This window comes from Colletes latitarsis, chromosome 11 (genome assembly GCF_051014445.1).
Source record: "Colletes latitarsis isolate SP2378_abdomen chromosome 11, iyColLati1, whole genome shotgun sequence".
In the NCBI taxonomy this organism is placed as follows: domain Eukaryota; kingdom Metazoa; phylum Arthropoda; class Insecta; order Hymenoptera; family Colletidae; genus Colletes; species Colletes latitarsis.
The window spans coordinates 27,379,279-27,406,040 of NC_135144.1; the positions used below are offsets into that span (position 1 = coordinate 27,379,279).

The 26,762-nt window shown below is 40.2% G+C and overlaps 1 protein-coding gene across 4 annotated transcripts in view; it reads right to left on the reverse strand.

Moving 5' to 3' along the window:
- Carpa (Carbonic anhydrase-related protein A) overlaps window positions 1–26,762 on the reverse strand; it is a 415,480-nt gene that overhangs the window by 310,546 nt on the left and 78,172 nt on the right. For 2 of the 4 annotated variants that reach the window (XM_076778851.1, XM_076778848.1), the window contains exon 1: window positions 9,831–10,794. The exons of 1 other annotated variant lie outside the window; for it this stretch is intronic. In XM_076778851.1, coding sequence (XP_076634966.1) covers window positions 9,831–9,885 — 55 coding nt within the window. In that variant the 5' untranslated portion in view covers window positions 9,886–10,794. Of the gene's footprint in view, window positions 1–9,830; window positions 10,795–26,762 lie in introns of those variants that run through there. One more of the 4 variants, XM_076778850.1, reaches the window with a different exon arrangement.

Genomic DNA, 26,762 nt, shown 5'->3' on the forward strand with positions numbered 1-26,762 from the left:
TAACTCGATCGGTCCCTTGGTAGGAATCGTATATGCGCAGGGATCGAGGCCCCGGACCAGGAAACGCAATTCGAGAGAACGGAATTATGAGGGATGGATCCTACGCGTATGTAGATTACTCTATTTATTGGGGGAAAACATGACTGTAGCTGTTAGTGTTGCCAGACAAATACGACAGAGTACGCAAATACGATCTTTTAGGAAAGTAATTACTAGAGTTATACAGGGTGTTCGCCTGGGAAAAATTTTAATAGGGGATTCTAGAGGCCAAAATAAGACGAAAATACCAATTTGTTGATTGGGGATTCGTTAAAAAGTTATTAACGTTTAATAATAATTCCTATCTTCAAATGTCTCATAATTTTGCATATTGAGTGCATTCTACAGATTTTAGAAAATTTAAATTTTTTCACTGAGGTCCACAACGCGAAAGTTAACGATCTAAAAGTTGTAGATCCAAATACTATTAATAAATATATGAATTAACGAAATGGGAGCTTTGTAGAGGGCTGTCTGAACCCCTAAATATAATAATTCCTATCATCAAATGTTTCTTATGATTTTGCATATTGAGTGCATTCTACAGATTTTAGAAAATTTAAATTTTTTCACTGAGGTCCACAACGCGAAAGTTAACGATCTAAAAGTTGTAGATCCAAATACTATTAATAAATATATGAATTAACGAAATGGGAGCTTTGTAGAGGGCTGTCTGAACCCTTAAATATAATTCCTATCATCAAATGTTTCTTATGATTTTGCATATTGAGTGCATTCTACAGATTTTAGAAAATTTAAATTTTTTCACTGAGGTCCACAACGCGAAAGTTAACGATCTAAAAGTTGTAGATCCAAATACTATTAATAAATACATGAATTAACGAAATGGGAGCTTCGTAGAGGGCTGTCTCAACCCCTAAATATAATAATTCCTATCATCAAATATTTCTTACAATTTTGCATATTGAGTGCATTCTACAGATTTTAGAAAATTTAAATTTTTTCACTGAGGTCCACAACGCGAAAGTTAACGATCTAAAAGTTGTAGATCCAAATACTATTAATAAATATATGAATTAACGTAATGGGAGCTTTGTAGAGGGCTGTCTGAACCCCTAAATATAATAATTCCTATCATCAAATGTTTCTTATGATTTTGCATATTGAGTGCATTCTACAGATTTTAAAAAATTTAAATTTTTTCACTGAGGTCCACAACGCGAAAGTTAACTATCTAAAAGTTGTAGATCCAAATACTATTAATAAATATATGAATTAACGAAATGGGAGCTTCGTAGAGGGCTGTCTCAACACCTAAATATAATAATTCCTATCATCAAATGTTTCTTATGATTTTGCATATTGAGTGCATTCTACAGATTTTAGAAAATTTAAATTTTTTCACTGAGGTCCACAACGCGAAAGTTAACGATCTAAAAGTTGTAGATCCAAATAATATTAATAAATATATGAATTAACGAAATGGGAGCTTTGTAGAGGGCTGTCTGAACCCCTAAATATAATAATTCCTATCATCAAATATTTCTTATAGTTTTGCATATTGAGTGCATTCTACAGATTTTAAAAAATTTAAATTTTTTCGCTGAAGTCCACAACGCGAAAGTTAACGATCTAAAAGTTGTAGATCCAAATACTATTAATAAATATATGAATTAACGAAATGGGAGCTTTGTAGAGGGCTGTCTCAACCCCTAAATATAATAATTCCTATCATCAAATGTTTCTTATAATTGAGTGCATTCTACAGATTTTAGAAAATTTAAATTTTTTCACTGAGGTCCACAACGCGAAAGTTAACGATCTAAAAGTTGTAGATACAAATACTATTAATAAATATACGAATTAACGAAATGGGAGCTTTGTAGAGGGCTGTCTGAACCCCTAAATATAATAATTCCTATCATCAAATGTTTCTTATGATTTTGCATATTGAGTGCATTCTACAGATTTTAGAAAATTTAAATTTTTTCACTGAGGTCCACATCGCGAAAATTAACGATCTAAAAGTTGTAGATCCAAGGTTCCTTATTTATATACTATTAATAAATATACGAATTAACGAAATGGGAGCTTTGTAGAGGGCTGTCTCAACCCCTAAATATAATAATTCCTATCATCAAATGTTTCTTACAATTTTACATATTAAGTGCATTCTATAATTTTTTAAAAATCTAAATTAATATATCATTGCTAGAACAACCCTCTGCTAAGCTCCCGCCTCATTTAATTCTATGAATAAAACTACGAATTTGTATAAAAATGCACAGTGTGCTCGTCGCTATATTTTGTCAACTGACACTGTTTTCAACGTGTGAATGCAGGTGATTTTTGACCACTTTGCACTAAGGGAGAGTAACTTAACGTTCCAGCGAGCTTGGATCGATGCAAAGCACGATTTTCCACCGAAACGGTGTTTGTTTTGCAACGACTCCAGTTCGCGGAGCGCATTGTTTGCGCTAGGCCATCAAGGACTGTTGGCGTTGAGGCATATATTTTGAATTGTCTCCGCCACCAGCGAGTGATGAAATCTGTTTGCTATGGGGCTTTTACGGTGCTCCGACGTAGAATCGATTTGCCGGCCGAGATTTAGTCGAAATTTTCAGCTGCGAGCAACGCAACATTCCGCGAGAAAAGCTTCGAATTTTTTTCGTTCGTATATTCTCCGCGCTATTACTCAATTAATAGACGGAATCGCAACCGAGGCAATTTATCGAGAATTTTTCGAAAAAAAAAATTTATTTCCAGATATTGAAATATTCTTGATTCCGTGGCGTATCGATTTTTGCGGTGGTGTACAAGGCCGACGATTATCGTGAATCTTAACGTAAGGGGCATGAAGTAGCATTATATCGGTCTACTTCCGACTTCGGTGTAAAAAAAACAAACAAAACTGTCGAGTAATTGTTTGCGTCGCGATCGTTCGCGGTTAATCCCCGCAATAATAGACGCTGATTTCGCGTAATTCGTTAACGGGACAGGTATGAATGAGTGCAATACAAGACCGCAATCGCATTAGGAAACAAGTTAGCGGTGGTTTATGTTCCATGAAAAGTGCTAAGAGATTGGAGATAATGTTCTTTAAAGTACCTACTTCGTATAGAATGCTCGCGAGCTGCATTTTTTAAACGCAAATATTACGTCCTAAATATTAATGTACTTAGCGCGATGCTTTCTGCGCGAAGGTACATTTGTCACGAGGAATTGCAAGTATTTTAGCTCGCGGCTTTCTTTAAATTGCTTGCTTTTAAATTTAATTTTCTGGTACTCTTCATACATTTCGTGGTTAATTACTGAAAAGTCAGTCGAAACGAATATTGGAATTCTAATACGGATTAACCAAATTTGATGTATAAATGCAAATTACTCTGAAAAAATTTTTTTCGAGGGGGCTATGCTGCGTAGACAAATGAAAATTGTCTATAAATCTAAATGAATCTTATTATTAATGTACGTATGTTTAAAAATTGAGAAATTACATTTTTAGTTTCTACGTTTTACAGTTGGCTAGATATAGAATTGTACGGTCATTGAGAAATTACATTTTTAATCTCTACGTTTTACAGTAGGCTAGATATAGAATTGTACGGTCAAGTAGGGGTTAGTTCTATGTGCGCGGAATGAAACGAAAAAGTAAAATAAAGTTTTTGCGCGGGAGGTTCTATTTCTGTAAAAATCGATTTCGAAAATGACGAAGTAAAACGCGCGCGTTATCCGAGCAATTTCAAAACCGTTTTCCTCGAAAACAAAGCCTCGCATAGGGGCTTGTTGCACGTTATATTGCGCTGTATCTAATATGGTCGGAGTTTAACATATGGAAAAACGCAAATACGTTCAAATTAAATTACCAGTTTCGCCGGAAATGATGGGAAAAATGTGGCTGGGAACGGTGTCGATGAATTTAGAAATTCAGCGATCGATCGACTTTAAAACCAACGATATTAAACGTATTCGTCCTACCAGTGATGTATAATTTTTAAAAATTAATTTGAATTTCCAAATCCACGGGAGTTTCTCTTTTTGCAGAATCGACGATTGAAAGCTTTGTACGAGCAAAAATTCGACATATTTTTTTACGAAGATTCCTCGCGTAATAATATTTACTCGACTCGCGAGGAAAAAATCGTGAAATTGCATTGAAACTTTGAAGGAACACGAGCAGCAAATGCGAAAGAGAGCCCGAATGCACGGGAAATATAGAAAAATTTATCTCCTCATTTCAAGCAGATATGGGATAGAGTTTTAGAACCCCTATAAATATTTGCTCGCTACGAAATATTCGAAAACGCCGTAACGATCGCAATATTTCGGTAAATTTCACTGGGAAGTATTCGCGGTTCGGTTGGCAACCAGGTCGATCACCTAGGATTAATAAAAATAAATCTGAGATTACTGCGGCAACATCTCGCTCTATCTAGATTGATTTCCGTCGCAGTTATCTGTTCGCTATTTCGCGTTTTTCCAGCCAATAACGGACAATTTTTTCCCCTCCGACAACGAATGGACTGACGGTTTTAGCCACTAACGGATACTCGTTTCGCGCCGCGGACAATATTTCAAAGAAAACCCCCAGTGAATTAATAACGTTCGATAAGAAATAAATTATCGTTCCGTTGCTTCTTGACGAAAATAGTGGGTCGCGAGAAATTCACGTCTAGACGTAACACGGAATTATTTACTCGTTTTCTATTAATCACAGATATTAAATATTATAAGGGAGTCGGAGAACTTAAACCGAAAAATTAAAATCGATTTTACAAATACGTTCAGGAACAAATATCCCAAGTTCTAAAATTACTTCCTGGAACATTTTGTCAGTAATGGTACGCCTGTTTGGATTCCGTACAGAGACGAATATTTTCTGCATTATTCTTTTCGCTTCCCCGAAGTTTCTCATCAGAATAAATTTTTCGCCCTAACTCTGCAATTATGCTCGAGTAAATGTTATTTGATATGAAAGAACTATCCAAATACCAAAAATGTAAACCATCTTCCATTTAAAAAATATTCAGTGATCGGTAAGTAAAATTTACGAAAATCAAAAAAAGACGTAGGTTACAGGCGAAAATACTAAAACAGTAATTGCTAGAATATCATAATTTTAAGTTTAAAATTTTCCTTTGAGATATTATTTGCATGTTTTATACATTGTAAAATAAGGGTTAGTTTCATTCCGTAATGTCAATTCGTTCTTATTCTACACTCACTAGTCCAGTGATTTATAGCCAGCAGTGTACGTCTAGAATACAATGGAGGAGTTTACAGCGCAAGGGGAAACGGTCTGTTTAGGGTCAGACACGCATTGCAACCAATACGCCCGTAACAGCATTTCGCTGAAACTTTTCATGCGTGCATTTTACAACCTGACTTGAATAGAAACTACTCGTGCCGGTACAAATTTCGAAAGTACGAAACGAATGGCAGTTTAAGAATCTTAACCGAGGCGGAAACTGAATTCGAAAAATTCCTGTTAAGTTTACCCAGGAAATATTTTTTTATGGCGATGTCTAACAGTTCCTCGAATCGAGATTTAATTAATTCGCAAGTCGTATAAACAACTAGAAAAGAATTTAATTAAAAAATTTTTAACAAATGTAAAATTCACGCGATAAGAGACGGGGACGAGTAAATTTTTCTTCCGGATAGAAATTTCGAACAACGAATAAAAGAGCTTCGTAAAAATAACAAGTCCTAATTATGAAATGAAATTATATTTCGCGTTACCACGCATTTATTGTCCTAGCGATTGTTAAACGCGTCGAAATGTTTTCAATAAATAGTGCGTATCATTTTCGTAATTACCGTCATTTTATTAGCCCTTTCACACTCTGGAATACGGACTAATATCATTCGTGACATAGTAAAATATGAGCCCGTGTTCGGACGACGCGGCCCCCTGTGGATTTTACGTGTCACCCATATTTGGGTGACGCGGCAGTCAACGTGTTAAATTAATGGTTACCAAATATATCCATCGGTGGGAGGCGAGACGACATAAGTCATATTTTCCAAACAAATTTAAGTTTCTGCATTAAGCGAACCCTGGGCGGGAAGAAGTGCTCGAAATCTCTCCGTTTTTAAGAAAAGTATCTCAACAATAATTGTAACGATGAGTCTAGAAGTTTACGTATTTTTATCAAACGCAAGCATCGTTGGAAAGAAGATAATGACAACATCAATGTACGAGGGTGAATCGACAACAACTGGAGACTTCGTACCGAACTTCTAACTCGTTTCTTCGCGAGAATTTAATGCACGATATAATTTAAAATATCTTCCACGTTGAGAATTGAATTTAACGAGGTAATTTCGAAGTAAAGCATATTTTCAGCGTCAAAAGATGACCCTTTCGGTGACAATAAAACCGCGATTGGCCGGTAAATCGCGTCGAGTCGCGCAATCGCGAACGAAATTAAGCGACGAGACTCCGAGTACGTATTTCATCGTGCGCCGTAATCTTGTTTATTGCAAGGTACACTTGTAAGTAATTGAATGTAAACAGCGCAATTTCCCGGCCGTTCGTTTACTTGATTTCCCTGGGTTTTCGATCGATTTCCCTGCGCCCGTTGCGTACGGAAACGAAAGAAAAAAAGGCCGAACGGCGCGGAAAAGCAGCCGAGGGAAACAGACTCTTAAAAGCGGCACGCATTTTCATTCGTTCGTTGCCAAAGCGAATCGACATCGGTGGCTCTCTCGACAAAGAGGAAAAATGGGCTGGAAAGAGCCACGGGAGGACGGGCGGGGGGAAAAAGAATAAGAGGGAAAAGAGAAACGACGCGTTTTGATTCACTTTCGCCCCGGTGGGGCTCGGCGTACATTTTCACCTTGCAGATTTTTTTTTTTCTTTTTTTTTTTTTTTAGGCCACTGGAAAATCCACAGTCCATCCATGCATATCGTTTTTTATTTCCGCGACGAAAGCTTCGGTTAATGCGCGCGTTAACACCCCCGCGATCCGCTCGCGTTGGCTTTCCTTTTTTCTCCTTTTTTTCTTTCCCTTTTTTTTACAACCCCTCTTTCCTTCGCCCGTCGCCGAGGCTCTCTCGTTTTTCTATTTCCCTTCCGCTCCCTCCGACGCGTAGATTACGAGGGTCGGCACGCCGTAAAATCTGCCGACGCGTGTAAAAACGACGCGCGCTAGCCCGCGGCCATTCCTGTTTTATTTTACTTGTAACTATTTGCGGCGGACCGGCCACCGAAAAATCTCCTCTCAACGTACGCTCGACGACTTGACGGCTCGGGATCCTTAACTTCGTTTAACTTTCTCGTAACCTCGAGCACCGCTTAACGGGCCAAAGGTCGCATTCTTCGCGTTCCTCGGCAAACATACAGCATTCGATCGGGAAAAAAGGTTCGAAACGAAATATTAGGTCGTCCCATATGTTATCGTACCATTAAAGCAATATTTCATACTATACTTCAAGAAAATATACGATTATTTTAATATCATTTGAGGCAACGAACGTCAGAATTTTCTTACGTTTCGACGTAAATACCTGCTGTTCAGTTTGAATTAAAATTCGAAAATTTCTGAATAAAATATTTTAACCATCCTAAATGTTCAAGCCCCCATAAGGGTTATACTTGGAAAAAACAAATGAGTATTTTAATATAATTGGAGACAACGAACGACAGAATTCGAATTTAAATTAAAATTCGAAAATTTCTGAATGAAATATTTCGACCATCCTTTCTTTATTGTACATTCATATAGTCACATCGATGTATTTTGGTTATGTTTACGTTTAACATTTGCGTTATAATTCTTAGGATTAACGGAAAATATGGCTGAATAAAGGCGATTAACAAATGAGGAGAGAAGAGTTGTTATTAATATGAAAGAAGAAAGAAACTCTTATCGAGAAATTGATCAATAAGGGTCATACGATACGTGAAAAAAACAAACGAGTATTTTAATATAATTTGAGGCAACGAACGTCAGAATTTTCCTACGTTTCAACGTAAATACCTGCTGTTCAGTTTAAATTGAAATGAATTCTAAAAATTTTCTGCGTAAAACATTTCGACCATCCTACGTGTTCAAGCCCCCATAAGGGTCATACAATACTTGGAAAAAGAAACGAGTAGTTTAATATAATTTCAAGCAACGAACGTCAGAATTTGCCTACGTTTCAACGTAAATACCTGCTGTTCAGTTTAAATTAAAATGAATTCTAAAATTTCCGAGTATAACATCTCGACCATCGTGTTTAAGCTCCCACAAGGGTCATGCAATATTTAAAAAAAATAAACGACTATTTCGGTATAATTTGAGCAACGAACAATCTATGTTTCATCAAAAAATACCTGCTATTCAGTTTAAATACCAGTTACAAGTATACACCTTATCTCATCGTTATATAATACACTACGCGTCGATATTAAATTTGTTTGTTTTCTACGAGAATTATCTCCACCAGGAGTTATAATATAAAAACTTAAATTTGCGTGCATCTACAGGGCTTCTCTAAGAATGTTTAAGATTATTTATAACCAATTGAAACATTTATGTTTTGCAAGCAATATTCAACGAATGTTCTAAATATCACGGAAACATTGGGAATAGTAATTAGAAGATTGTTTGCCTCGACTTGGTCCATCGATGCTAACAAAGTGTATTGAAAACCAACGATGCATCTTCCAAATAAATTAACCAAGGTTCCCCTCCCCCTCGCTGGTAACTTGATTAACTACGTTAGAGCTAAGTGCAAGAAAAAGAAGTTCGCTAGAAGTTTCACTGAGAAGCTGGTTAGGGTCAAACTTCCTCGACACTTTACGGCAGTCTCGAGTTCACAATTCTTTCGAGCAACGAGAAACAAAAAAAATCTCTCGATTTCGCGGCGCTTTCAGCGAATAATCGCCCAAGGATCGCCGTTGCAACGCGTTCGTCGCGATCCAACGGAAGGAAACGTTGATTAAAATAGTTTACTTGTGCTTCGCGCGATTGCTAATAACGGGATTGAAAAACACGAACTGCTCTGCATTTGGTAAATTTTTTAAATCTGGTGTACCATACTGTCACCGTTCACTCTTTTCGTTTACGTTTCTTGTAAAAAATTCAGACGTCATAGTTAGGGATAGAATGAAGATCTCTATGCAAATTCATAGAATTAATGAAATGGGAATCTTGTGAGGGTATCTCACATTTTTGAGAATTAAAATTTCCTACAAATGCAGTTTATGGATATCTTCGAAGAAATCTTCTAAATAATCACTTAAATATTCGTCACCATTCGCTCCTAAATTTCTAGTTTCTACTTTCGCGTGAATCTTTTCTTTCATCTTCGATTTTAGTACATTCAATTAATCAAACACAGGGGAGAACACCGCCGATGCACGAAAATACCACGTCTCGCTCGAACCATTTACCGAAGTACACACGCGCACACAGAAAGAAGAAATCCTGTATTAGATTATCCCAGGAAAACCAATACAGGGTCGAGCCGCATTTTATCTTCCGACGATAAAAATATCCCCGATAAAACGAGTCCACTAAATTTTGTACATACCGGTTCGGTCACGGCGACGAATAAATTCAAGACAACGCGAAGAATTTGTTTAAACCTACGATAATTTCCAACGTAGACTCCACTTTGCGGATGCTTCTCGTCGAGCAACTTTCCTAGATCACGGACTATATTGCAAAATAAGAGAAAGTTGCACGGTAAATCAGGGAGGACAAAACCGGCGCGAAAGGGGCCAAGTCGCGAAGACGCCTTCAGGTTCAACGAGAAACCGCGTACTTCGTGGAACTTCGTTTTCGCGTAAAAAGTGAAATCGCGTATGGAGAAGAGAAGTCGTAAGAAAAGCTCACCGTTCGCGACGACGATGACGCCCAGCAGGCAGAGCAGCAGACGGCGCAGGCACATCTTCTCCACGGGTCGAGTAGAGCACAGAAAAAAAAAGGGGGAACACGCGATAGGGGATCCTCACTTGCTCCTGTCGGGCATCGTTCGTTAATCGCGCTGGTTGAAGCCTTCTCTGACGACGCGTCTCTGGCGATCAGTCGACCAGGGACGCCAGGACGTTCATCTTGATCGCGACTCTGCTTGTCATCGTCGATCCAAACTCCGGGGCGTCGTTCGCGCCGTGGATCTCTGGGGGATGGACGACAGCTAATTAGAACGACTTAAGTCGATCGGGACGAGGTCGGAGCGCCCCGATTGAAATCCGATTCTTCGAGATCCTCCAAGGAGGACGGAGTCTCCTTTTTGCTCCTCTCGTCCCACCGCGGTTATTAGTCGACGCTCTGCCCTGGGATATAATATCTCTTCTGCTTGTTTGTCTTAGATGACGTCAGCTAGGACCAACGATCCCCCTCGCCAAGGATCCCACCGAAACCCCGAGGTCCTTTTAACGTAATTACTTTCTCCTGTAGCCGTCTCGAGTTCGTCGAATCGTAACGATCAAAGGAGCCGATGGACGTCCACGAATACGAAGCATTACGCGACCATCGGGCTCCAAGTATCTTTTATCCGTGAAACTTTCGCGAACTTGGATCGAACACTACCGATTGTCTCGAGACGATTTATACCGCGACCCTCTGTTACGATGGGGGAGGGGGTAACGGAGTAGAAATCGCGACGAGGGACGTGTGCGCGTAACTCGATCGCGTCGATCGCAAAAGCCACGAGACGCTTCCGGCCGCGGCGAACTCGCGGCGCTTACTGAGTCTCTCGAGGCGATCCTCGAGGGTGACGAGCACGTTTCTCACCCCCACCGACGACCGGGGTGGCCGCCACACGACAGGCCGCGCGCTGATCGGCCGGACATGCGCCCCAGCTACCACCGAGGAACGCGCGTCTCGCTGCTTGGGAAGCGTCGCGACGCTTTTCGAGGAACGAACTGACTGAGCAACGGTCAAGGCGGCCGGATAGTGGGGGGCTCGAGAGATCAAGAGAGAGAAAGAGAAACCAAGAGAAATGTGGAGAAAGGAAGAGAGAAAGAGAGAGAGAGAGAGAAGTAGGTAAAGCGCAGCCACCGAGCCCACGCACACACGTCGAACTTGCGGCAAAAGTTATGACCTCAAAGGGGTCGTTAACGAGCGTCCGCCAAATTAGTATAACGGCCACTCCTCTACCTCGATCTCCCACCCTCGCACCCTCCCACTCCGCGAGTTCTGTGTTCTTGGGCCTGGCTACTTTTCCATCGGATCGTGTTCAGACCTTTTTTCGCTGCGAAAAACAAGCGAGAAACTAGGGATACGGATTCTATGGGTCTGGAGCTGACGATATACTAACCCTTTCCACTCGTTCCCTCTGAAGGGACAAAGAATTTCGATGTACCCTCTAAGGGAATACAACGATATTATTGTTTTAAAGTGATATACATAAGCAATGTGAAAAAAGATACGTTTACTTGGATATTTACTGTCTATTTCGTAAGAAAGTATGTTTGAGTTAACAGTAGATTGGTAGGTACAGTGGCGAGCATATGAATAGGGAAAAACTTTTGTTCATATTTGGTACAGTGTCCTAAGGGTAATATTGATATTTCTCCTATTCTGTTTGCACACGTTAAAAGTATGATTCTTGAGCTTTAGATGCGACGTTAAACACGAATAAAAAAGAAAAGTATTGGGGAAGGAAGAAGAAGGACTCGAGTGAGTATCGCGAATGTTGCCAATGAGTGAACATCGTAGAAGTATATGCTGTGCGCGAAATTATGAACCAAGTATTACTATATGTATGTGAATATTAGTGTAATAAATCCTCCTCCTATTTTTCGAACTGCTAGAATCCTTATTCTCGTTTCGTTACTCTGGACTCCTCTATAGTAAATTTCTTTAAAACTCCGTCTAACCAAACTCTTTTGCAGTCTTCTAGATATTCTAATTAACTGTATCCGCGTCTAAACCAAACCCAGACTTAATGACTCATTAAATTCAAACTCTAAATACGTATCCACGATCGCGTAATCGATCATTTTCACACCGTCACAGACGCTTGTTTACGCTCAGTCACGCGATTCGTGATGTGAGAAAAGTTGACTTTAAAAATTTCTTCCCTCGATCGAACACTTCTTCGTCAACGTATTAAATATTATTAGGTCGTCCCATACGTTCGTTTTGTATTACAACTTGAAGCAACATTTTAAGCATACAATGGAATTTTATGAAAAACAGTAAACCTCTTGTCGTTCTATAATTCCCTTTCCTTTGACAAAGTTATTATATCGTTGGTACAAAACTTCTTTGATTTTTTATTAAAATGCAGTTCAACGCTTTTTATTAAGACGTCGACATTTTCAAATTGCTTATCCACTAGTAAGCTTATTAGTCACTTCTATGAATTCTTGACGTTGGTTTAAAATTTCAGAAATTCCCTGACCGGACAAAGTTTATTTGTTTTTCATTTGAATGACACGAACTTATGGAATGATATCTATTTAAGCTCCCACTATTATAAACTCTTTGCTCGCGTTGTTTGTAGCAAAAATTACATTAATAGCGACGGCGTTTTCATCGCCGTATTATCGCATTCCCTTTTTATTTTATTCACTTACCGAATATCGTATTAAACATCGATAACGCGGTATCGATCGATCCCGATACGATGTATCGAGCACGATGATACTCGACACCTCGTTGGTTCTCGCGGACAAAAAATCCACGGGCAACGATACTGATCGCAATCGTTAATTAATCTCTGTAACGCGATCGTGCATCGAGAGTGATACAAGCTACCTGTGTGCTAACGAGCTGCACCGTCACATACGATCGATCTAATTAATAATTAATTTCGTCGTATCAAAGCGCTGCCGCGAACTACGCTATCTCCACAGACGTAAATAATTATCCAGTAGCCCTCGACTGTGTAACCGATAATCAACAATGCGTCGACTCATAACTCATTTGGCAAAGGGACGCCTCGTTACGATTTAAGAGATTGAACTAGATTCCGGTGTAATTGACACGAATCGCTTTCCATTTGTTCCAATTCCCGACTTTTATTCGATCCTATTGCATTAAAGCATTTTTCAGGACGAATCGGGATTTTATTTTTAATTTTACCGTAGGCACTCTCATAAAATAAAGCTGAACCGTACATTATTTATAGTAGATTAGACTACATTATTCACGACCAGACTGCGGATCTTTATGGAAATTCATATTTTTATTAACAGAATTAATGAAACGGGAGCCTCGTAGAGGGTTATCTCCTAAATATAATAATTCCTATTAAACGCATTCTGTAGGTTTTTGAGAATTAAATTTCCCCTATAAATTCATGAACGTCCACAGTCTATTCACGACTAAATTCTGATGTATTCGCTAAGAACGAGCATATTAGAGGTCGTCGAGTTACGTGGATCACCTTGTATAATAGCACGTAAGACCGACAGCGAGCGTTCCTCCCATAACACGCGGTCTGCAACGTGTTGAGCGGACTATATTTTCCATCCCGAGTATAATCTTCGAAAGATCCCTCCCAAGGGATGAGACTAGCAGCTTGGTTACCTCAAGTTATTAAATACTCAACTCTGAAACTAAGCTGTACGAATTCTGCTGGACGAATTGCGTTCCTCTGATTCCGTACGACCGGCGCTACGAAACGAGATTCGTGCTGTGCGAAACTAAGTGCGACGGGGGTCCAACTACAATAGAAAGCGAAATACGTTTAACCAAGGTTCTATCCGACGAAGACCATCGAGCGAATTGATACAAAATTTTTCGAACAAAAATAAATAGTTTAAAATTTTTTTCTAGGCGCAACTTTATCGAAGCTGAACGTAAACACGTGAGATTAATATAAAATATATTCAGTTACATAATTCTACCTCGTTATACTTTAATTCCACGTTAACGGGTATTCTATTTCACGCAAGCGAGGGAAAAATCGTGCAATTGTTGACAAATTTGCAGGAAACCTCGTTTAATTTTTAATAGGCGAAAGGCAGTATAAAGTTACATACTCCAATATTTTAACGAACTTGCAAAAAATATTTACAATATTCTCTCGTTTTTATACTCGTCCTGTTCCGTAATTAATTTTTATTTTCATCGAAACATCTTGCTGTCCAACGAGTAACCAATACATTTGTTTAAATTTTTAATCTGTTTCTCTTTGTTCGATCCTGACGCTTTAGATTTCTCCTCGTGCGAGTGAAATCATTTCCAGCGGTCGTAATTAACGTTCTTCGTTCGCGAAGGATTTCCCTGTGTGGCGATTTAGCAAGTTCCCAGCAATAACCGAAGGAAAAGGGGCGGAGACGAATTTCCAGGGGCAAAAAAAAAAAAGTTTTTTCGTTCCTCCCCCGGCCTTTGATCGGCCCTTCAAAGCGACGCGGCCTCCCGTCTCATTTCGATTCTGTTTTACTTCGCCCGCATATCGATATTCCTCCACTTTTTTCCCGCCTTTTCTCTTTGCCCGCGCCTTCGCCGACCAATTTTCGGCTCCGCGGGAAACGCACGCGAAGATGAAAAAAAACAGCCGCTCCTCATTAACCACCGCTGCTGGTACCTCTACGAAGGAAGCTAAACGAGTGTAAAATTCCCGGACGCTGGGAGGAATATTTGAGCGTAAAAGATCGATTCGCGCGGGAACAAACGCGATCTATAATCGTTTATAATCCATTTCCTGGGGCAGATTTATTTCGAAATTACGAATTATTTCGACGAAACATCGATATTTCTCGTTAATTACATTTTCGAAGAATTTGTGAATCCATTATGGCGATATTCGAAGATTTAAAAAGATTAATTAATATTTTAAGATATAAGGATTTAACAATTTGAGGATCGCTACTTTCTCGAGTAAATCGCGACCATATTTAACGAACGATTACAGGCAATTAAACGACGATGAATTAATCAGGTAAAGCGAACGCAAAATTGTCACTCGCGTGCAAATAGTAAAACCGTGCAAAGTGTGCCCTACGCCATTGTCGGCAAATATTCGTAAAGGCTGCCAGGTAACGCGTTTGCACGTTTACAAGGGTCACATATTTATTGCAGATTATTCATGTGCATGTACATTGACGGAATAAATTACAAAATTACTCGATAAAACTGACCCCGCTGTCGGCCAGCAATATTTCCCCGTCAATATTGGGGCACGCTGAACCGGAAAGCAAAGAGAACGATTACCGAGCAAACTACTAGAATAATCGGGTACCTTATTTGCTTGTTATTCTATTTTGCGTTGCCAGAGGTACGATTCGTACCTCAATAAACGTACCAAGCGTGATTTCGATTGGGTTAATCGTTTCTGAGTAACACGTTTCGCGATGGAGACCGGTAAAGACAAGAGATCGAATATTTAGCCGCTGAAAATGGTAATCCGACTGACATTTATCGTCGTTCGCTTGTTGTTTACGGCAACGAAACTGTTGAACGAAGTACAGTGGCTCGTTAGATAACAAGATTTTATGAATCTGATACCCGGGTATTAGGTACGAGTATTTTTCGTTGTTACTTCGGAGCCGTTTTTTCGAAATTGGCTCGCATTTAGATTAAAAGTGTTCCTGCAAGCGCGTGAAAAATACTTGAGTATCTTTCTCGTGTTTAGGATCCACAAAAATCCCTATTGCATCGTTAGCTTGGAGAATATATCCGTTGAACAAATCTTGATATTTTAATTTACATCATAAAGGATATCGTCGATTACTTTTATCAGAGGAGCTGAAAGCCTGCGAAAAAATTTAGAAAATTCTTGAGGAACCTAACGACTGGACACAAATTATTTTACATGCTTTAAATTATTTATAAAACGTCCTTTCGTACGGGTCTAATATAAATAACCTAGTAACACGTTCGCAAATATTATACCATCGAGTATGCATCACGAATTTGCATCACGTACACTCGCCACTGGTTATTTCGGCAAACTGTAACGATAATAGTGTTTCATAAACTGGTAATTTAAATGATTTAGCGTTAACGAACGTTGATGAACAAACGGGAGGTGTGCGTTCGTAATATCTTCGCAAACGAATCGAAAGCAGTCGGGTTTATCGTCGTAATAAAAAAGAAACGCGTCGGCGGGATATCGAAACGCGCAGAATCGCGGATTTCGACGAGCGAAGAGATTGTTCGAAAGCAGACCGTTAATAATTAACGCGACGCGTTAACACTGTTCCGTGTCGCGAACAAAATTAACGTTTTAACGGCGCACGCCCGCTAATTCGAATTACAACGCGGGGGAGGAAAAACAAATGAGTTTTTTCGGAGGCTGATGATCCATATGCATAATTAAAAAGTTTGTGCGCGCTGAATAATCAAGCGAAACGGTCCTCGTGCGAAAATGGATATTCAGCCGCGAAACGAATTCCTCGATATTCGATGGAATAAAAATTTTAGTTCGAGATAAAATACAGCATCGATGTAAAATAATTATTTCGATTAATTCGTCGGTTACCGGTTAGCGTTAAGTTACCCATCGTTCCGACGGAATTAATCACCTTTGCGAAATTCCCAGCCTCGGTACGAATCGCTCGAATTACCAGAGACTGTCCGGATAAACTGACCACCCCGTATAACTGTCCAAGTTTATCCAGCCGCGACGTATACGTCCGCCAACGATTATTGTGACAATTTCATTTCGCATTATCCAGCCGAACGGCCAATGACTCTATCGGCGAAAACTGCCTCGTTCCCTCCCCCCTTGCAACCCCTCTTTCGTTCCCGACGACGAGGCTACTACCAGGTCCGGACTACAGAGCTCTGTAAATTTCCCTTCGGGACATGTTTCGCGCATATCGAAATCCCATTTAATCGAAATTTCGGATGACCCACGCCCGCGCCACAATTTCCCCTCCGTGCTCCCGTCGTACTCCTGGGTCACTTGCATTTACTAGAAATGGAAAACAGAAAGGAAGAAAAAAATATAGCGCGCCGATTGGGACGGTACGTTGAACTTCCACCGACTTACGAATTTATTCCGACGATACTGAAATAAACGGCGAAACTGTGGCCACGATCGTTCATTTCTAAGAACCGAAATTTCCAATAGGATCGAGGTAAAATCGAGTTAGATTATTCAGATTAAACTTTAAGCGTCGAAAGGGCTCCTCGAGTCTTGAGATTATTTTTAAAAAGTTATTCAGTGTGATACACTTCCGAAAAGATCGATCGCAAGGGTCAGGATCGCAAGTTACGCGATACAATGAACGCGGCGCGAAACAAAACCTGTTCGCGCGGTAATTATTTCGTTTCGACGAACTTTATTCGAGACTGCTTGTTCAATCCGCTATTTCCGACTCCAATTAGTTGTTTCAGCTGCAATTTTGAAACGTAACGCGATCAGACGGGAGAACCGCCGGTTTGACTGACACCTTATTTACTCGAAATTCCGTGCAACGATACGCGAGGCTGACGTTCATTTTTAAACATTATTGTTAATTAGAGACGGGGTCTCGGAAATTTATTCGCGCGACAGGCAAAGCCGAAAATCTCTTCGCTAGAACTCTCAAACGGTAAATTTTAATACACATCGCGTCAATGATTAAATAGTTTAGATCTGAATATCGTATTAGAGACGAATGCACGGTAAAACGCTAACGACAGTTGTGGGGTATTGCAGTTAATTATGTAGGATCGTGAAATTTATTTGTACACAAAGTGCGTTATATTTGCAAACGATTTTAATCCTGTGAATACAGTAGCGTGAATAGTCTAACAACGCGTATTAAAAATAGTTGAACTTTACACACACACAGTTCCGAAACTACTGACGTTTTCTCCATAATTGTGCCACTGTTAGAAGCGGCAAGGCCTCCCCTTTAAAATGGCTTTCGGTTTTTGTCGATCCGACTTTCCGTTTTCGAGACATCGTAATTTATGTAAAAGGTAAGTTTTTTACTTCGACTATCTCTGTCTCCGTCTGACGCGTCGCGCTGGACCTCCTTGTCGCGCGTGAGTCGAGACAGTCACGTGACCAGGAAGTCGTAGTATTTCCAAGAATTTACTACGCACTGTTTACTATTTACGCGCGTGGTCATTCACCTCGCGTCAATGAAACATAAACAAAGCTTCGAACCCTTATATCTCCGTAACTAGCCACTGCATCGACTTGAAACTAAAATTCTCATATCTCTAGAACTAATTACGCTATCGACTGGTTTGAACGCTCATTTTAAAGGGCATTTCATCCCCTATCTAACGTACCTAACAACTATTATTATTTATGCTGTCTTCTATGTTTATTTTGCAATTTACTTTGACACTACATACCCAAAGAACTTTCAGCAATTCCTATTGATTATATACGACTGGTGTGCGATAGAATTGGATTATAAAAATTGTTTATTTAATTGAAAGAGAATCTAAATTACTAGCCAAGATTTATCCGTAAACAATTATTTTCCCTGGACCTAACTTACATTTAGGAGATTTAGAATCACTGGCGATGGGTCGTTTCGATCCGCGAAAAATCTCTCCGCGGGGATCGGTCGTGTCGCGCGGCGATGATCGTTCGTAAAAATACACGATTCCTCCCGACCGAGAAACTTGATTGCCTATCAGCCGCTGGCAGCGATAACGAGCGGATTGTTGTGAGAATAAATTCGAGAACCGTCGACGGGCCGATTTTCCCGCGCGCTCGTTGCCTCGGCGTGATATTCGCGAACAGCGAGCATTTCACGGACGATTGTTCGCCTTGGTCGATCGATTCACCGGCCGATTATATCCTCCGAAAACGCAAACATTCCCCCGTCCCGTCTCGACCATCTTTTTTCATCTTTCAGCCAAGAACTTTTCAATATTCGCCACACTTCCCCCCCGGGACGTTCCGCGTATCGATATTCCATTTCGTCGGGAATCGAGGGACCGTGGCGTCGCTGCACAGATCACCGGGTGGCTAGCGACGAACGAGGGGTGGGATGGGGGGTGAAAAAAAAGAGAGGAAACGCGTTGAAAGATGCGACGAGACCGTCGTTTACCTTTATCGTCGACCCTTACCTTCGTCGTCGAACCCTCGTCGCCTGGACTCGTCATGGGAATTTATTCTAGGGTTGCTTACGGGCTGTCGTTGATTCGAATACAGCTTCCTGTGTTCGGGGCGTGCGATAAATGCAAAGGACCAAATCCTACCGCGTATAAAACATATGCTAAAGTTTGTTTCAGGACACTTGCCACGGGTTTACGCCACGATCGACGAGGGAATAATCGTGGGGCAATTTGTGCTCGTCTCCTAAAGGGCACATTTTACTCGAAACGACATAAATAATAATTAGTAGCAACGAATTATTCGTGGAAGAAATAAAAATTCATCGTTCGTAGCTAGAAAGCATTTCCTTTCCTCTGCTGTCGGTGAATTTTGATCGGTAAAATCTGTATCGATCGCTTCAAATGGAACAATGGAACCGAGCTTTGGAGGTTAACGCACTTTTCGTAATACATGTATCGTATATACAACTTGATATTCAAGTTTCAAGTTACGCGTGTTAAGAAAGGATTTTTCGTTCATTTAATACGGTCGACAGAGAGCTTAAATTGCTTAAAGCGAACCGCTCTCCCATTTTTAAGCGATGCTCGAGCCAAATGTTGCACGGATACGTTTCCCAGCGTTCGCTTATTGATATCGGACGCAGACAGGACAATACGAATGAATAATTCGGATATTCCCTACTCGCCAACTAATTCGTATTCAAATTTATGCGTGTCTCGATGGAATTTCGAGGGAAAAAAAGTCGTCGTCGTAGCGGAACTATGCGCGTTCATCGAGGAATAAAAAATAAAAATTTGAAATTCTAAGGGTGGCTTTTCGTGTAACAACATGACTTTTATATAATTTTTTTCTAGCAGACTATTAATAATATTGGCTTAGGCTTTTTAAGGTGTAAAAAGATATTCATAAAGTACAAAAATAAATTTTTTGTTTTCAATGCTTTTCATCGTGAGGGCTTGGAACGCCGTATACTTTTGTTATTTTTTCAAATTCGGCTTTAAAATTTTAGGAATATGTGTAGGAATCGTTATGCTTTTACAAAATAATTGATTTTTTTTACCTGTTACACGAGAATCAGCGAAATATTAATTCGACAGCGAAACGAGAAAAATGTATCTGTACGAAAAGAAACGTATATTTGTAATGTTCTTAAAATTCGAAGGGTTGCTTAGATATCTGGGAACGCGTATCGACGCGCTGTGAGGCTGGGTCCCGGAGGATCGTCGTCGCGTTCAAATAAAAAGGAGATAGGATTTCCCTTCGTGGCATGCAAAGCGTGCAAATTGGAGGGCCGAAAGGGAACTTCCGCGGCCTTTCTGGATTCCGAGGCCGCGGTGCGCTCCTGAAATATTAAATTATCGCGTGGCGAACTTTCAATTCAATTAATGCTGATAGAAGTCCGGTGACCCAGAACTTCGCCATTTCGACGGTCTCGCGTTACGCGAAATCGTTGCCTTTTTTCCCCTATTTTTCACGCTTTCTGTGTTTCGTTTTCATCCGCCCGACACTATTCACGGTTTTCAAACGCGTAAATAGAAACGGGAGAAGAGAGCCGCCCCACGAGAAACCGGGAACGTACTTCGCGATATTCCCGCGAAAGGATTAATGATTTCGGACACGACGGCATAATTAAAAATGTCGCTATAAAAACCAATGAATGAATTTTTGAATGATCGTTTGATGTGGCAAAAAGAAGGGAAAAGCGATGCTTTCATCCCACGGATGAATATTCATGCGCGAAACGGGAACGTAGAAATTTTTGATACGTACGAGAACAGAGTTTACGAAAAATGTGAAGTGTATCGTTTTTAGGTTGTAAATAAACGCAAAATCGATTACAATTTCCTTTTTATATCACACACGATATAAATAAAGTTAAATTGTCTATTAAAATATATCCCAATGTTTCAAGTCGTAAAGAGTGTTTCCAATTTATTTCAACAATTTGCGTTAGTACTAATTACCGCGACTGCGCGTGTACCGTATTTAATATGTTCATATTAATTAATAGTAATTAATATGGTATTGTACATGAACTTGATTCGCACGATTTTAATTCCCAAATTAATATCCACCGTGTCTGTTACTGTATATTGCGGTTTAAATATTTCAGTTGAAATTGACACTGGGTACAGTGTCGCCTAAGTTGTCGGAAGAGATTCGAAACGAGCAGAAATTCTACAAATTAGGTGCGAATCAAAAGGTTAATGAGATCCTCTGGCGTGTGAAATCAATTTTGTGTACTTTTGCTTACCGAGATTATGCGGGTCCCCCATAAAAACTACTAACGACTGCTTTAATTGCAGATGAATATTCACGACCGAACGATACGCGTACAGGCTTTTAACGATAAAGGATCGCGGCAAAATTAGAGATCGAAAATAGTGAAATAATCATTATCAAGGTATCTGAAAAAAGGAAACCGATAGTTTTAATTGACTTTGCTCGTATTTAAATTACGCAGACGCTCCCGACGCTTTTATTAATTAACATCAATATATCAACGTTTTGCAGATATATTTGATACTCCAAAAACACGAGGATATAATGGAACGAATTTTGTAATAATACAAACCGAGCGAACAGATGTAGTAAAATAATATTAAATGACCTCGATCGATGCACGTTATTATTTGTATTATCTCTGCATTCACTACGTCATGGGAAGTAATTAATATTCAGGAATATTTAGACACTAAATAATAACTTTGATACTAGAACAAAAATAAATTTTAGCTTCTAACCAAGAAGCCTGATCAATGTAACGATGTACTACTTAAAGAGAGGCAAATATAGTTGCTGTTTTATTGCGACTTGAGTAACTTGTGCGACAATTTATCACGAAATTCTAAATATACAGCATTCTAAATATGATCTCGATCGATGTACGTTATTACTTGTATTATCTCAGGATTGAAAACTAAATTTTAGCTTCTAACCAAGAAGTCTGATCAATGTAACGATGTACTACTTAAAGAGAGGCAAATATAGTTGCTGTTTTATTGCGACTTGAGTAACTTGTGCGACAATTTATCACGAAATTCTAAATATAGAGCATTCTAAATATGGTCTGGATCGATGTACGTTACTATTTATATTATCTCAGCATTGAAAACTAAATTTTAGCTACTAACCAAAAAGTCTGATCAATGTAACGATGTACTACTTAAAGAGAGGCAAATATCGTTGCTGTTTTATTGCGACTTGAGTAACTTGTGCGACAATTTATCACGAAATTCTAAATATACAGCATTCTAAATATGATCTCGATCGATGTACGTTATTACTTGTATTATCTCAGGATTGAAAACTAAATTTTAGCTTCTAACCAAGAAGTCTGATCAATGTAACGATGTACTACTTAAAGAGAGGCAAATATAGTTGCTGTTTTATTGCGACTTGAGTAACTTGTGCGACAATTTATCACGAAATTCTAAATATAGAGCATTCTAAATATGGTCTGGATCGATGTACGTTACTATTTATATTATCTCAGCATTGAAAACTAAATTTTAGCTACTAACCAAAAAGTCTGATCAATGTAACGATGTACTACTTAAAGAGAGGCAAATATCGTTGCTGTTTTATTGCGACTTGAGTAACTTGTGCGATAATTTATCACGAAATTCTAAATATACAGCATTCTAAATATGATCTCGATCGATGTACGTTATTACTTGTATTATCTTAGGATTGAAAACTTTTAGCTTCTAACCAAGAAGTCTGATCAATGTAACGATGTACTACTTAAAGACAGGCAAATATAGTTGCTGTTTTATTGCGACTTGAGTAACTTGTGCGATAATTTATCACGAAATTCTAAATATAGAGCATTCTAAATATGATCTCGATCGATGTACGTTATTATTTGTATTATCTCAGCATTGAAAACTAAATTTTAGCTTCTAACCAAGAAGTCTGATCAATGTAACGATGTACTACTTAAAGAGAGGCAAATATAGTTGCTGTTTTATTGCGACTTGTGTAACTTGTGCGACAATTTATCACGAAATTCTAAATATAGAGCATTCTAAATATGATCTCGATCGATGTACGTTATTACTTGTATTATCTCAGGATTGAAAACTAAATTTTAGCTTCTAACCAAGAAGTCTGATCAATGTAACGATGTACTACTTAAAGAGAGGCAAATATAGTTGCTGTTTTATTGCGACGTGTGTAACTTGTGCGACAATTTATCACGAAATTCTACATATACGACAGAATATTAAAATTGATCGGTGACGCGATTGCGTTTTCGCGGTAAAAATTCTGGTGGGTCGCGATTTCGGTTTTTATTTCCATTTGCCCGATACCTCTTAGTGGTAACCGTCGCAATAATTATTTAAGTGGTCACGGGCCGTGTCACTTTCGAGCAACGCGAGCAGGCAATCGAGGAAATGACAAGTTTCGGTATCAACAGTGCCCCGGTTGCGAAAACAGATACTGGTAGGAGCAGGAACGCGAAAAGGGGTAAAAAAAAAAAAAAGAAAAAAAAAGGGAAGGAGAGAGAGGAGGAGGAGGGAGGTGCAAACTGGATCGCGGCAGTGATTCAATTTAAAACGGACCGCACGAAAGAGACCGCGCATAGAAACGCGGATATCGCGCGCGCGTATACGAATTCGCGATGGCACACGCCTCGTTTCCACCGGTATTATATTATTTTCTATTGGCTCTCGTCGCCCCCTCCGTATCGAAGGAAGGGTGTGGGGGAAGGGAACCGGGGCGAGAGAAAAAAAACAGGCAAGCTTGCACCGCGAATCCGCACTCATAAAAGCTTCCATTTTACACGTTTCGATGGCACCGGGGAATAGCTCGCGTCCGGTCCGCGATATTTCTCCTTTTTTTTCTCTCTCTCTCTCTCTCTCCTCCCTTTTTGCGCTCTCTTCGACGCGCGAAACATGAAATTAAGAGAGATTCACGGCCGCGGGAACAGAGGGATGCTCGACGAAAAGCAGAAGAGCAGTCGCGTGCGGTTCGAAACCACGCTGCCAACTTCACCTTTCGTGACTGTGAAGCGGAAACGTTTCACGCGAGGCTTCGCTGACTTCGAGCCTTATTCAACGCGATCGTTAGCTTTTCGCGTCGTTCGAGAGATCCACGTGTTTACAACAACAAAGGTACTCGATTCTTTTGGTACTAAACGATGCTGTCGACGTACTGATTTTTTAAGCGTTTAGAATACAGCGTGCCTTGGAATTGAATATTTTTAAATAAACGTGGAGAGTGTTCTGTACCATGAGATAGCAAGAGTTATGAAAAGGAAAGGAGAGCGCTTGTGAGAGAGACAAGAGCGTAGCCCTCTGGTGACGAATGCCAGAAGCGTCGCCACAGTCCTTTACTTTGAATTCGATACTCGAGTAAGACTAAAAACATATTTATTTCTGTAGATAATTGTTTTTTCTTTATTTTAACGCAGTTACAACCTCCAATGGAGATTATTCCGCGACGCAATTTATCGTAACGTCTACGTTACACGAATATAGATTGCGTTAAATCAAGTTCAGTTTTCCGTTGCTTTTCCACATACAGGAAAGATGCAGGTTCCAATTTCGATTGTTCCGATTTATTTAATCAGCAAGAGTCAGTTTAACGCGCGCGCAGGAATTTCTCCGCGTTGTACGAAACCTCGAAATAGACTTTGTTCCGGGAATCGAGTGACGCGTGGAATGCAAAGCCTATTCTCAAGTTGATGCGCCGCGTAGGAATCAACAGTCCAATTCGAAAGCGTTTTCGCGTCGTTTGCTCGGCGAGTATCTCGAAACAATGGATTTCGGATATATTTCAGAGCGAACGAAATAAATACTGCAGCGATGATTCTCTTTGCCCGGTTCAGGATTCGACTGTTCCGCGCGGAGGCCTCTTACGTTTGCAAATTTGTACGAATCAATTTTAATTTGCCTAACAGTGGTTTGTAGCAGTCAAGTTATTTCAACGAAAAATGGACGTTTTCTTTCTTTTGAACGCCGTCGTGCTCTGCGTGCTTTTTGCAACGATGTTATTCCAAGGAAAAAGCAATTAAAAACATTTTAGAGGAACGTATCGAACAACTTCGAAAAACGTACGCACCGGGAAGGTTTTCAGGGGCTTTTTCCATATTTTTCCACGAGGAATACAGTTTCGATCGGACGAAACAGAAATCACGGTACGCGCAAGCCCTTTTGATGGCGTTTCGTTCGTCAAAAAAAATTCCCGCGGTTTGGAGATTTTTGCTGATCATTCTTTTTGGCGCGGAACGCGCATAGATTTTGCAGGCCTGGCGAATGGTATTCAATAAATTCTCGCTCCGAATGTCCCGTTACGCTCGCTAGAAACCGAACAACGCTAAACACGCCCACAGAAAAGCACGCTCCGACGTGAAACGCGACCACGATGCACTCCCGCGTTACTGGACCCACAGATTCAATCATAGTGTCAATCGGGCTTACCTCTTTCCCGACCTGATAAATTGGTCGAGCTTTAAACGGGACGGACCATCTCGTTCATATTGTCGCGCGTTTAATTATATCGACAAGTTGGGACGCTGCTAAACGCGCTGAAAGGACCTTACTCGATATCGACCGACTCTCCATTCGAGTATGAGCTTCTTTCAAATTTTTAACACTCATCGATTATCACACACTACACTCGATCGAGAAGGTAATTTTATTTACGCATGTCTTTCAAAACATACGTTTAATAATACTCGGTGTCCACTATTTACTGGATGAGATCAAGATGAAACTGCGTCTTTCGATAATTATAATTTATATTTTATTCTGTTTTAACCCTTTGCGTTCCAATGGCGTCATATAGTATCTATCACAACTGCATTTAAGGTTAAAAATGAAGAAAAGGGACAATTTTAATTTCCTTTAAAATAGCATCATAAAGTTGCATTTAAGTAGCTAGTTATTTCTATTAAAACGAGTTCTTGGAGTGTAAAGGGTTAACATTGTTATTTAAATTATGCGTAGCACAGAACGAACAAGGGGCACCGCGTACACCGAACGGGCGTTCAAAGAAAGAAGTCGTTTCCGGTCCCCTTCATCGTCGAATCAGGAAGTCCAATGGCGGACTCTAAATAAAGCATGAACTTGGAGAGTTCGGTTCCAATTTAATGGCAAACCGCCGGACCCTCCGGTATGTGGCACCGGCCACTTGGCAATCCGCTTGAATACGCCGCATCCTCGTCCAGGAGCCGATCGGCCTGCCTATCTTCTGTTCCATCTCACAATCTCGACCCTCGTTCGCTCCCCCCCTCTCCCCCCTCCCCCCCGGTAACCTCCCACGATGGTCGTGGGAAACCACGTCCTGGCGTGACTCCAAATTGCGTGCAAAACCATCAGTGGTAAATGTGAGCGACGAATGGGCCATTCGAGTGGCCCGGGGACGAGTGTACCTACCGATCGCGATCGATCGACGGCTGCGACCGCGCCGAAAAGTGGCCACTCGTTAATGAATCCTTTGGCGAAACGCGCCGAAACATTACCCCGACGCCTCCAAATAATTCCCGACGCGACCCTGTCGACGCTCTCCATATTTCACGCGGGCAAAGTCGATACTCCACCGGGTCCGCCGCGAATTTTTCCAAATTGAAACGGTCCATACTGTTAAATAAATACTCCTTGACCGTCGATTTTAATACCGATACGACGCTCGTCTGGGAATAGACGATCGATATCGCGCAGAATTCGGCTTGTTCATCTAAAGGAGTATACGATGAAACCTGACTGTGTTCCTTGTACGAACAACGTATTGCGATGTGTATTTTTAAATGTTCTGTTTCGTCTTTGAACGTACCCCACTTCATGAAACGTGTACACTTGAATGTAAACGCAAGAACGGACCTAATATGCCTAGCAGGCCCTGTCTTAGAC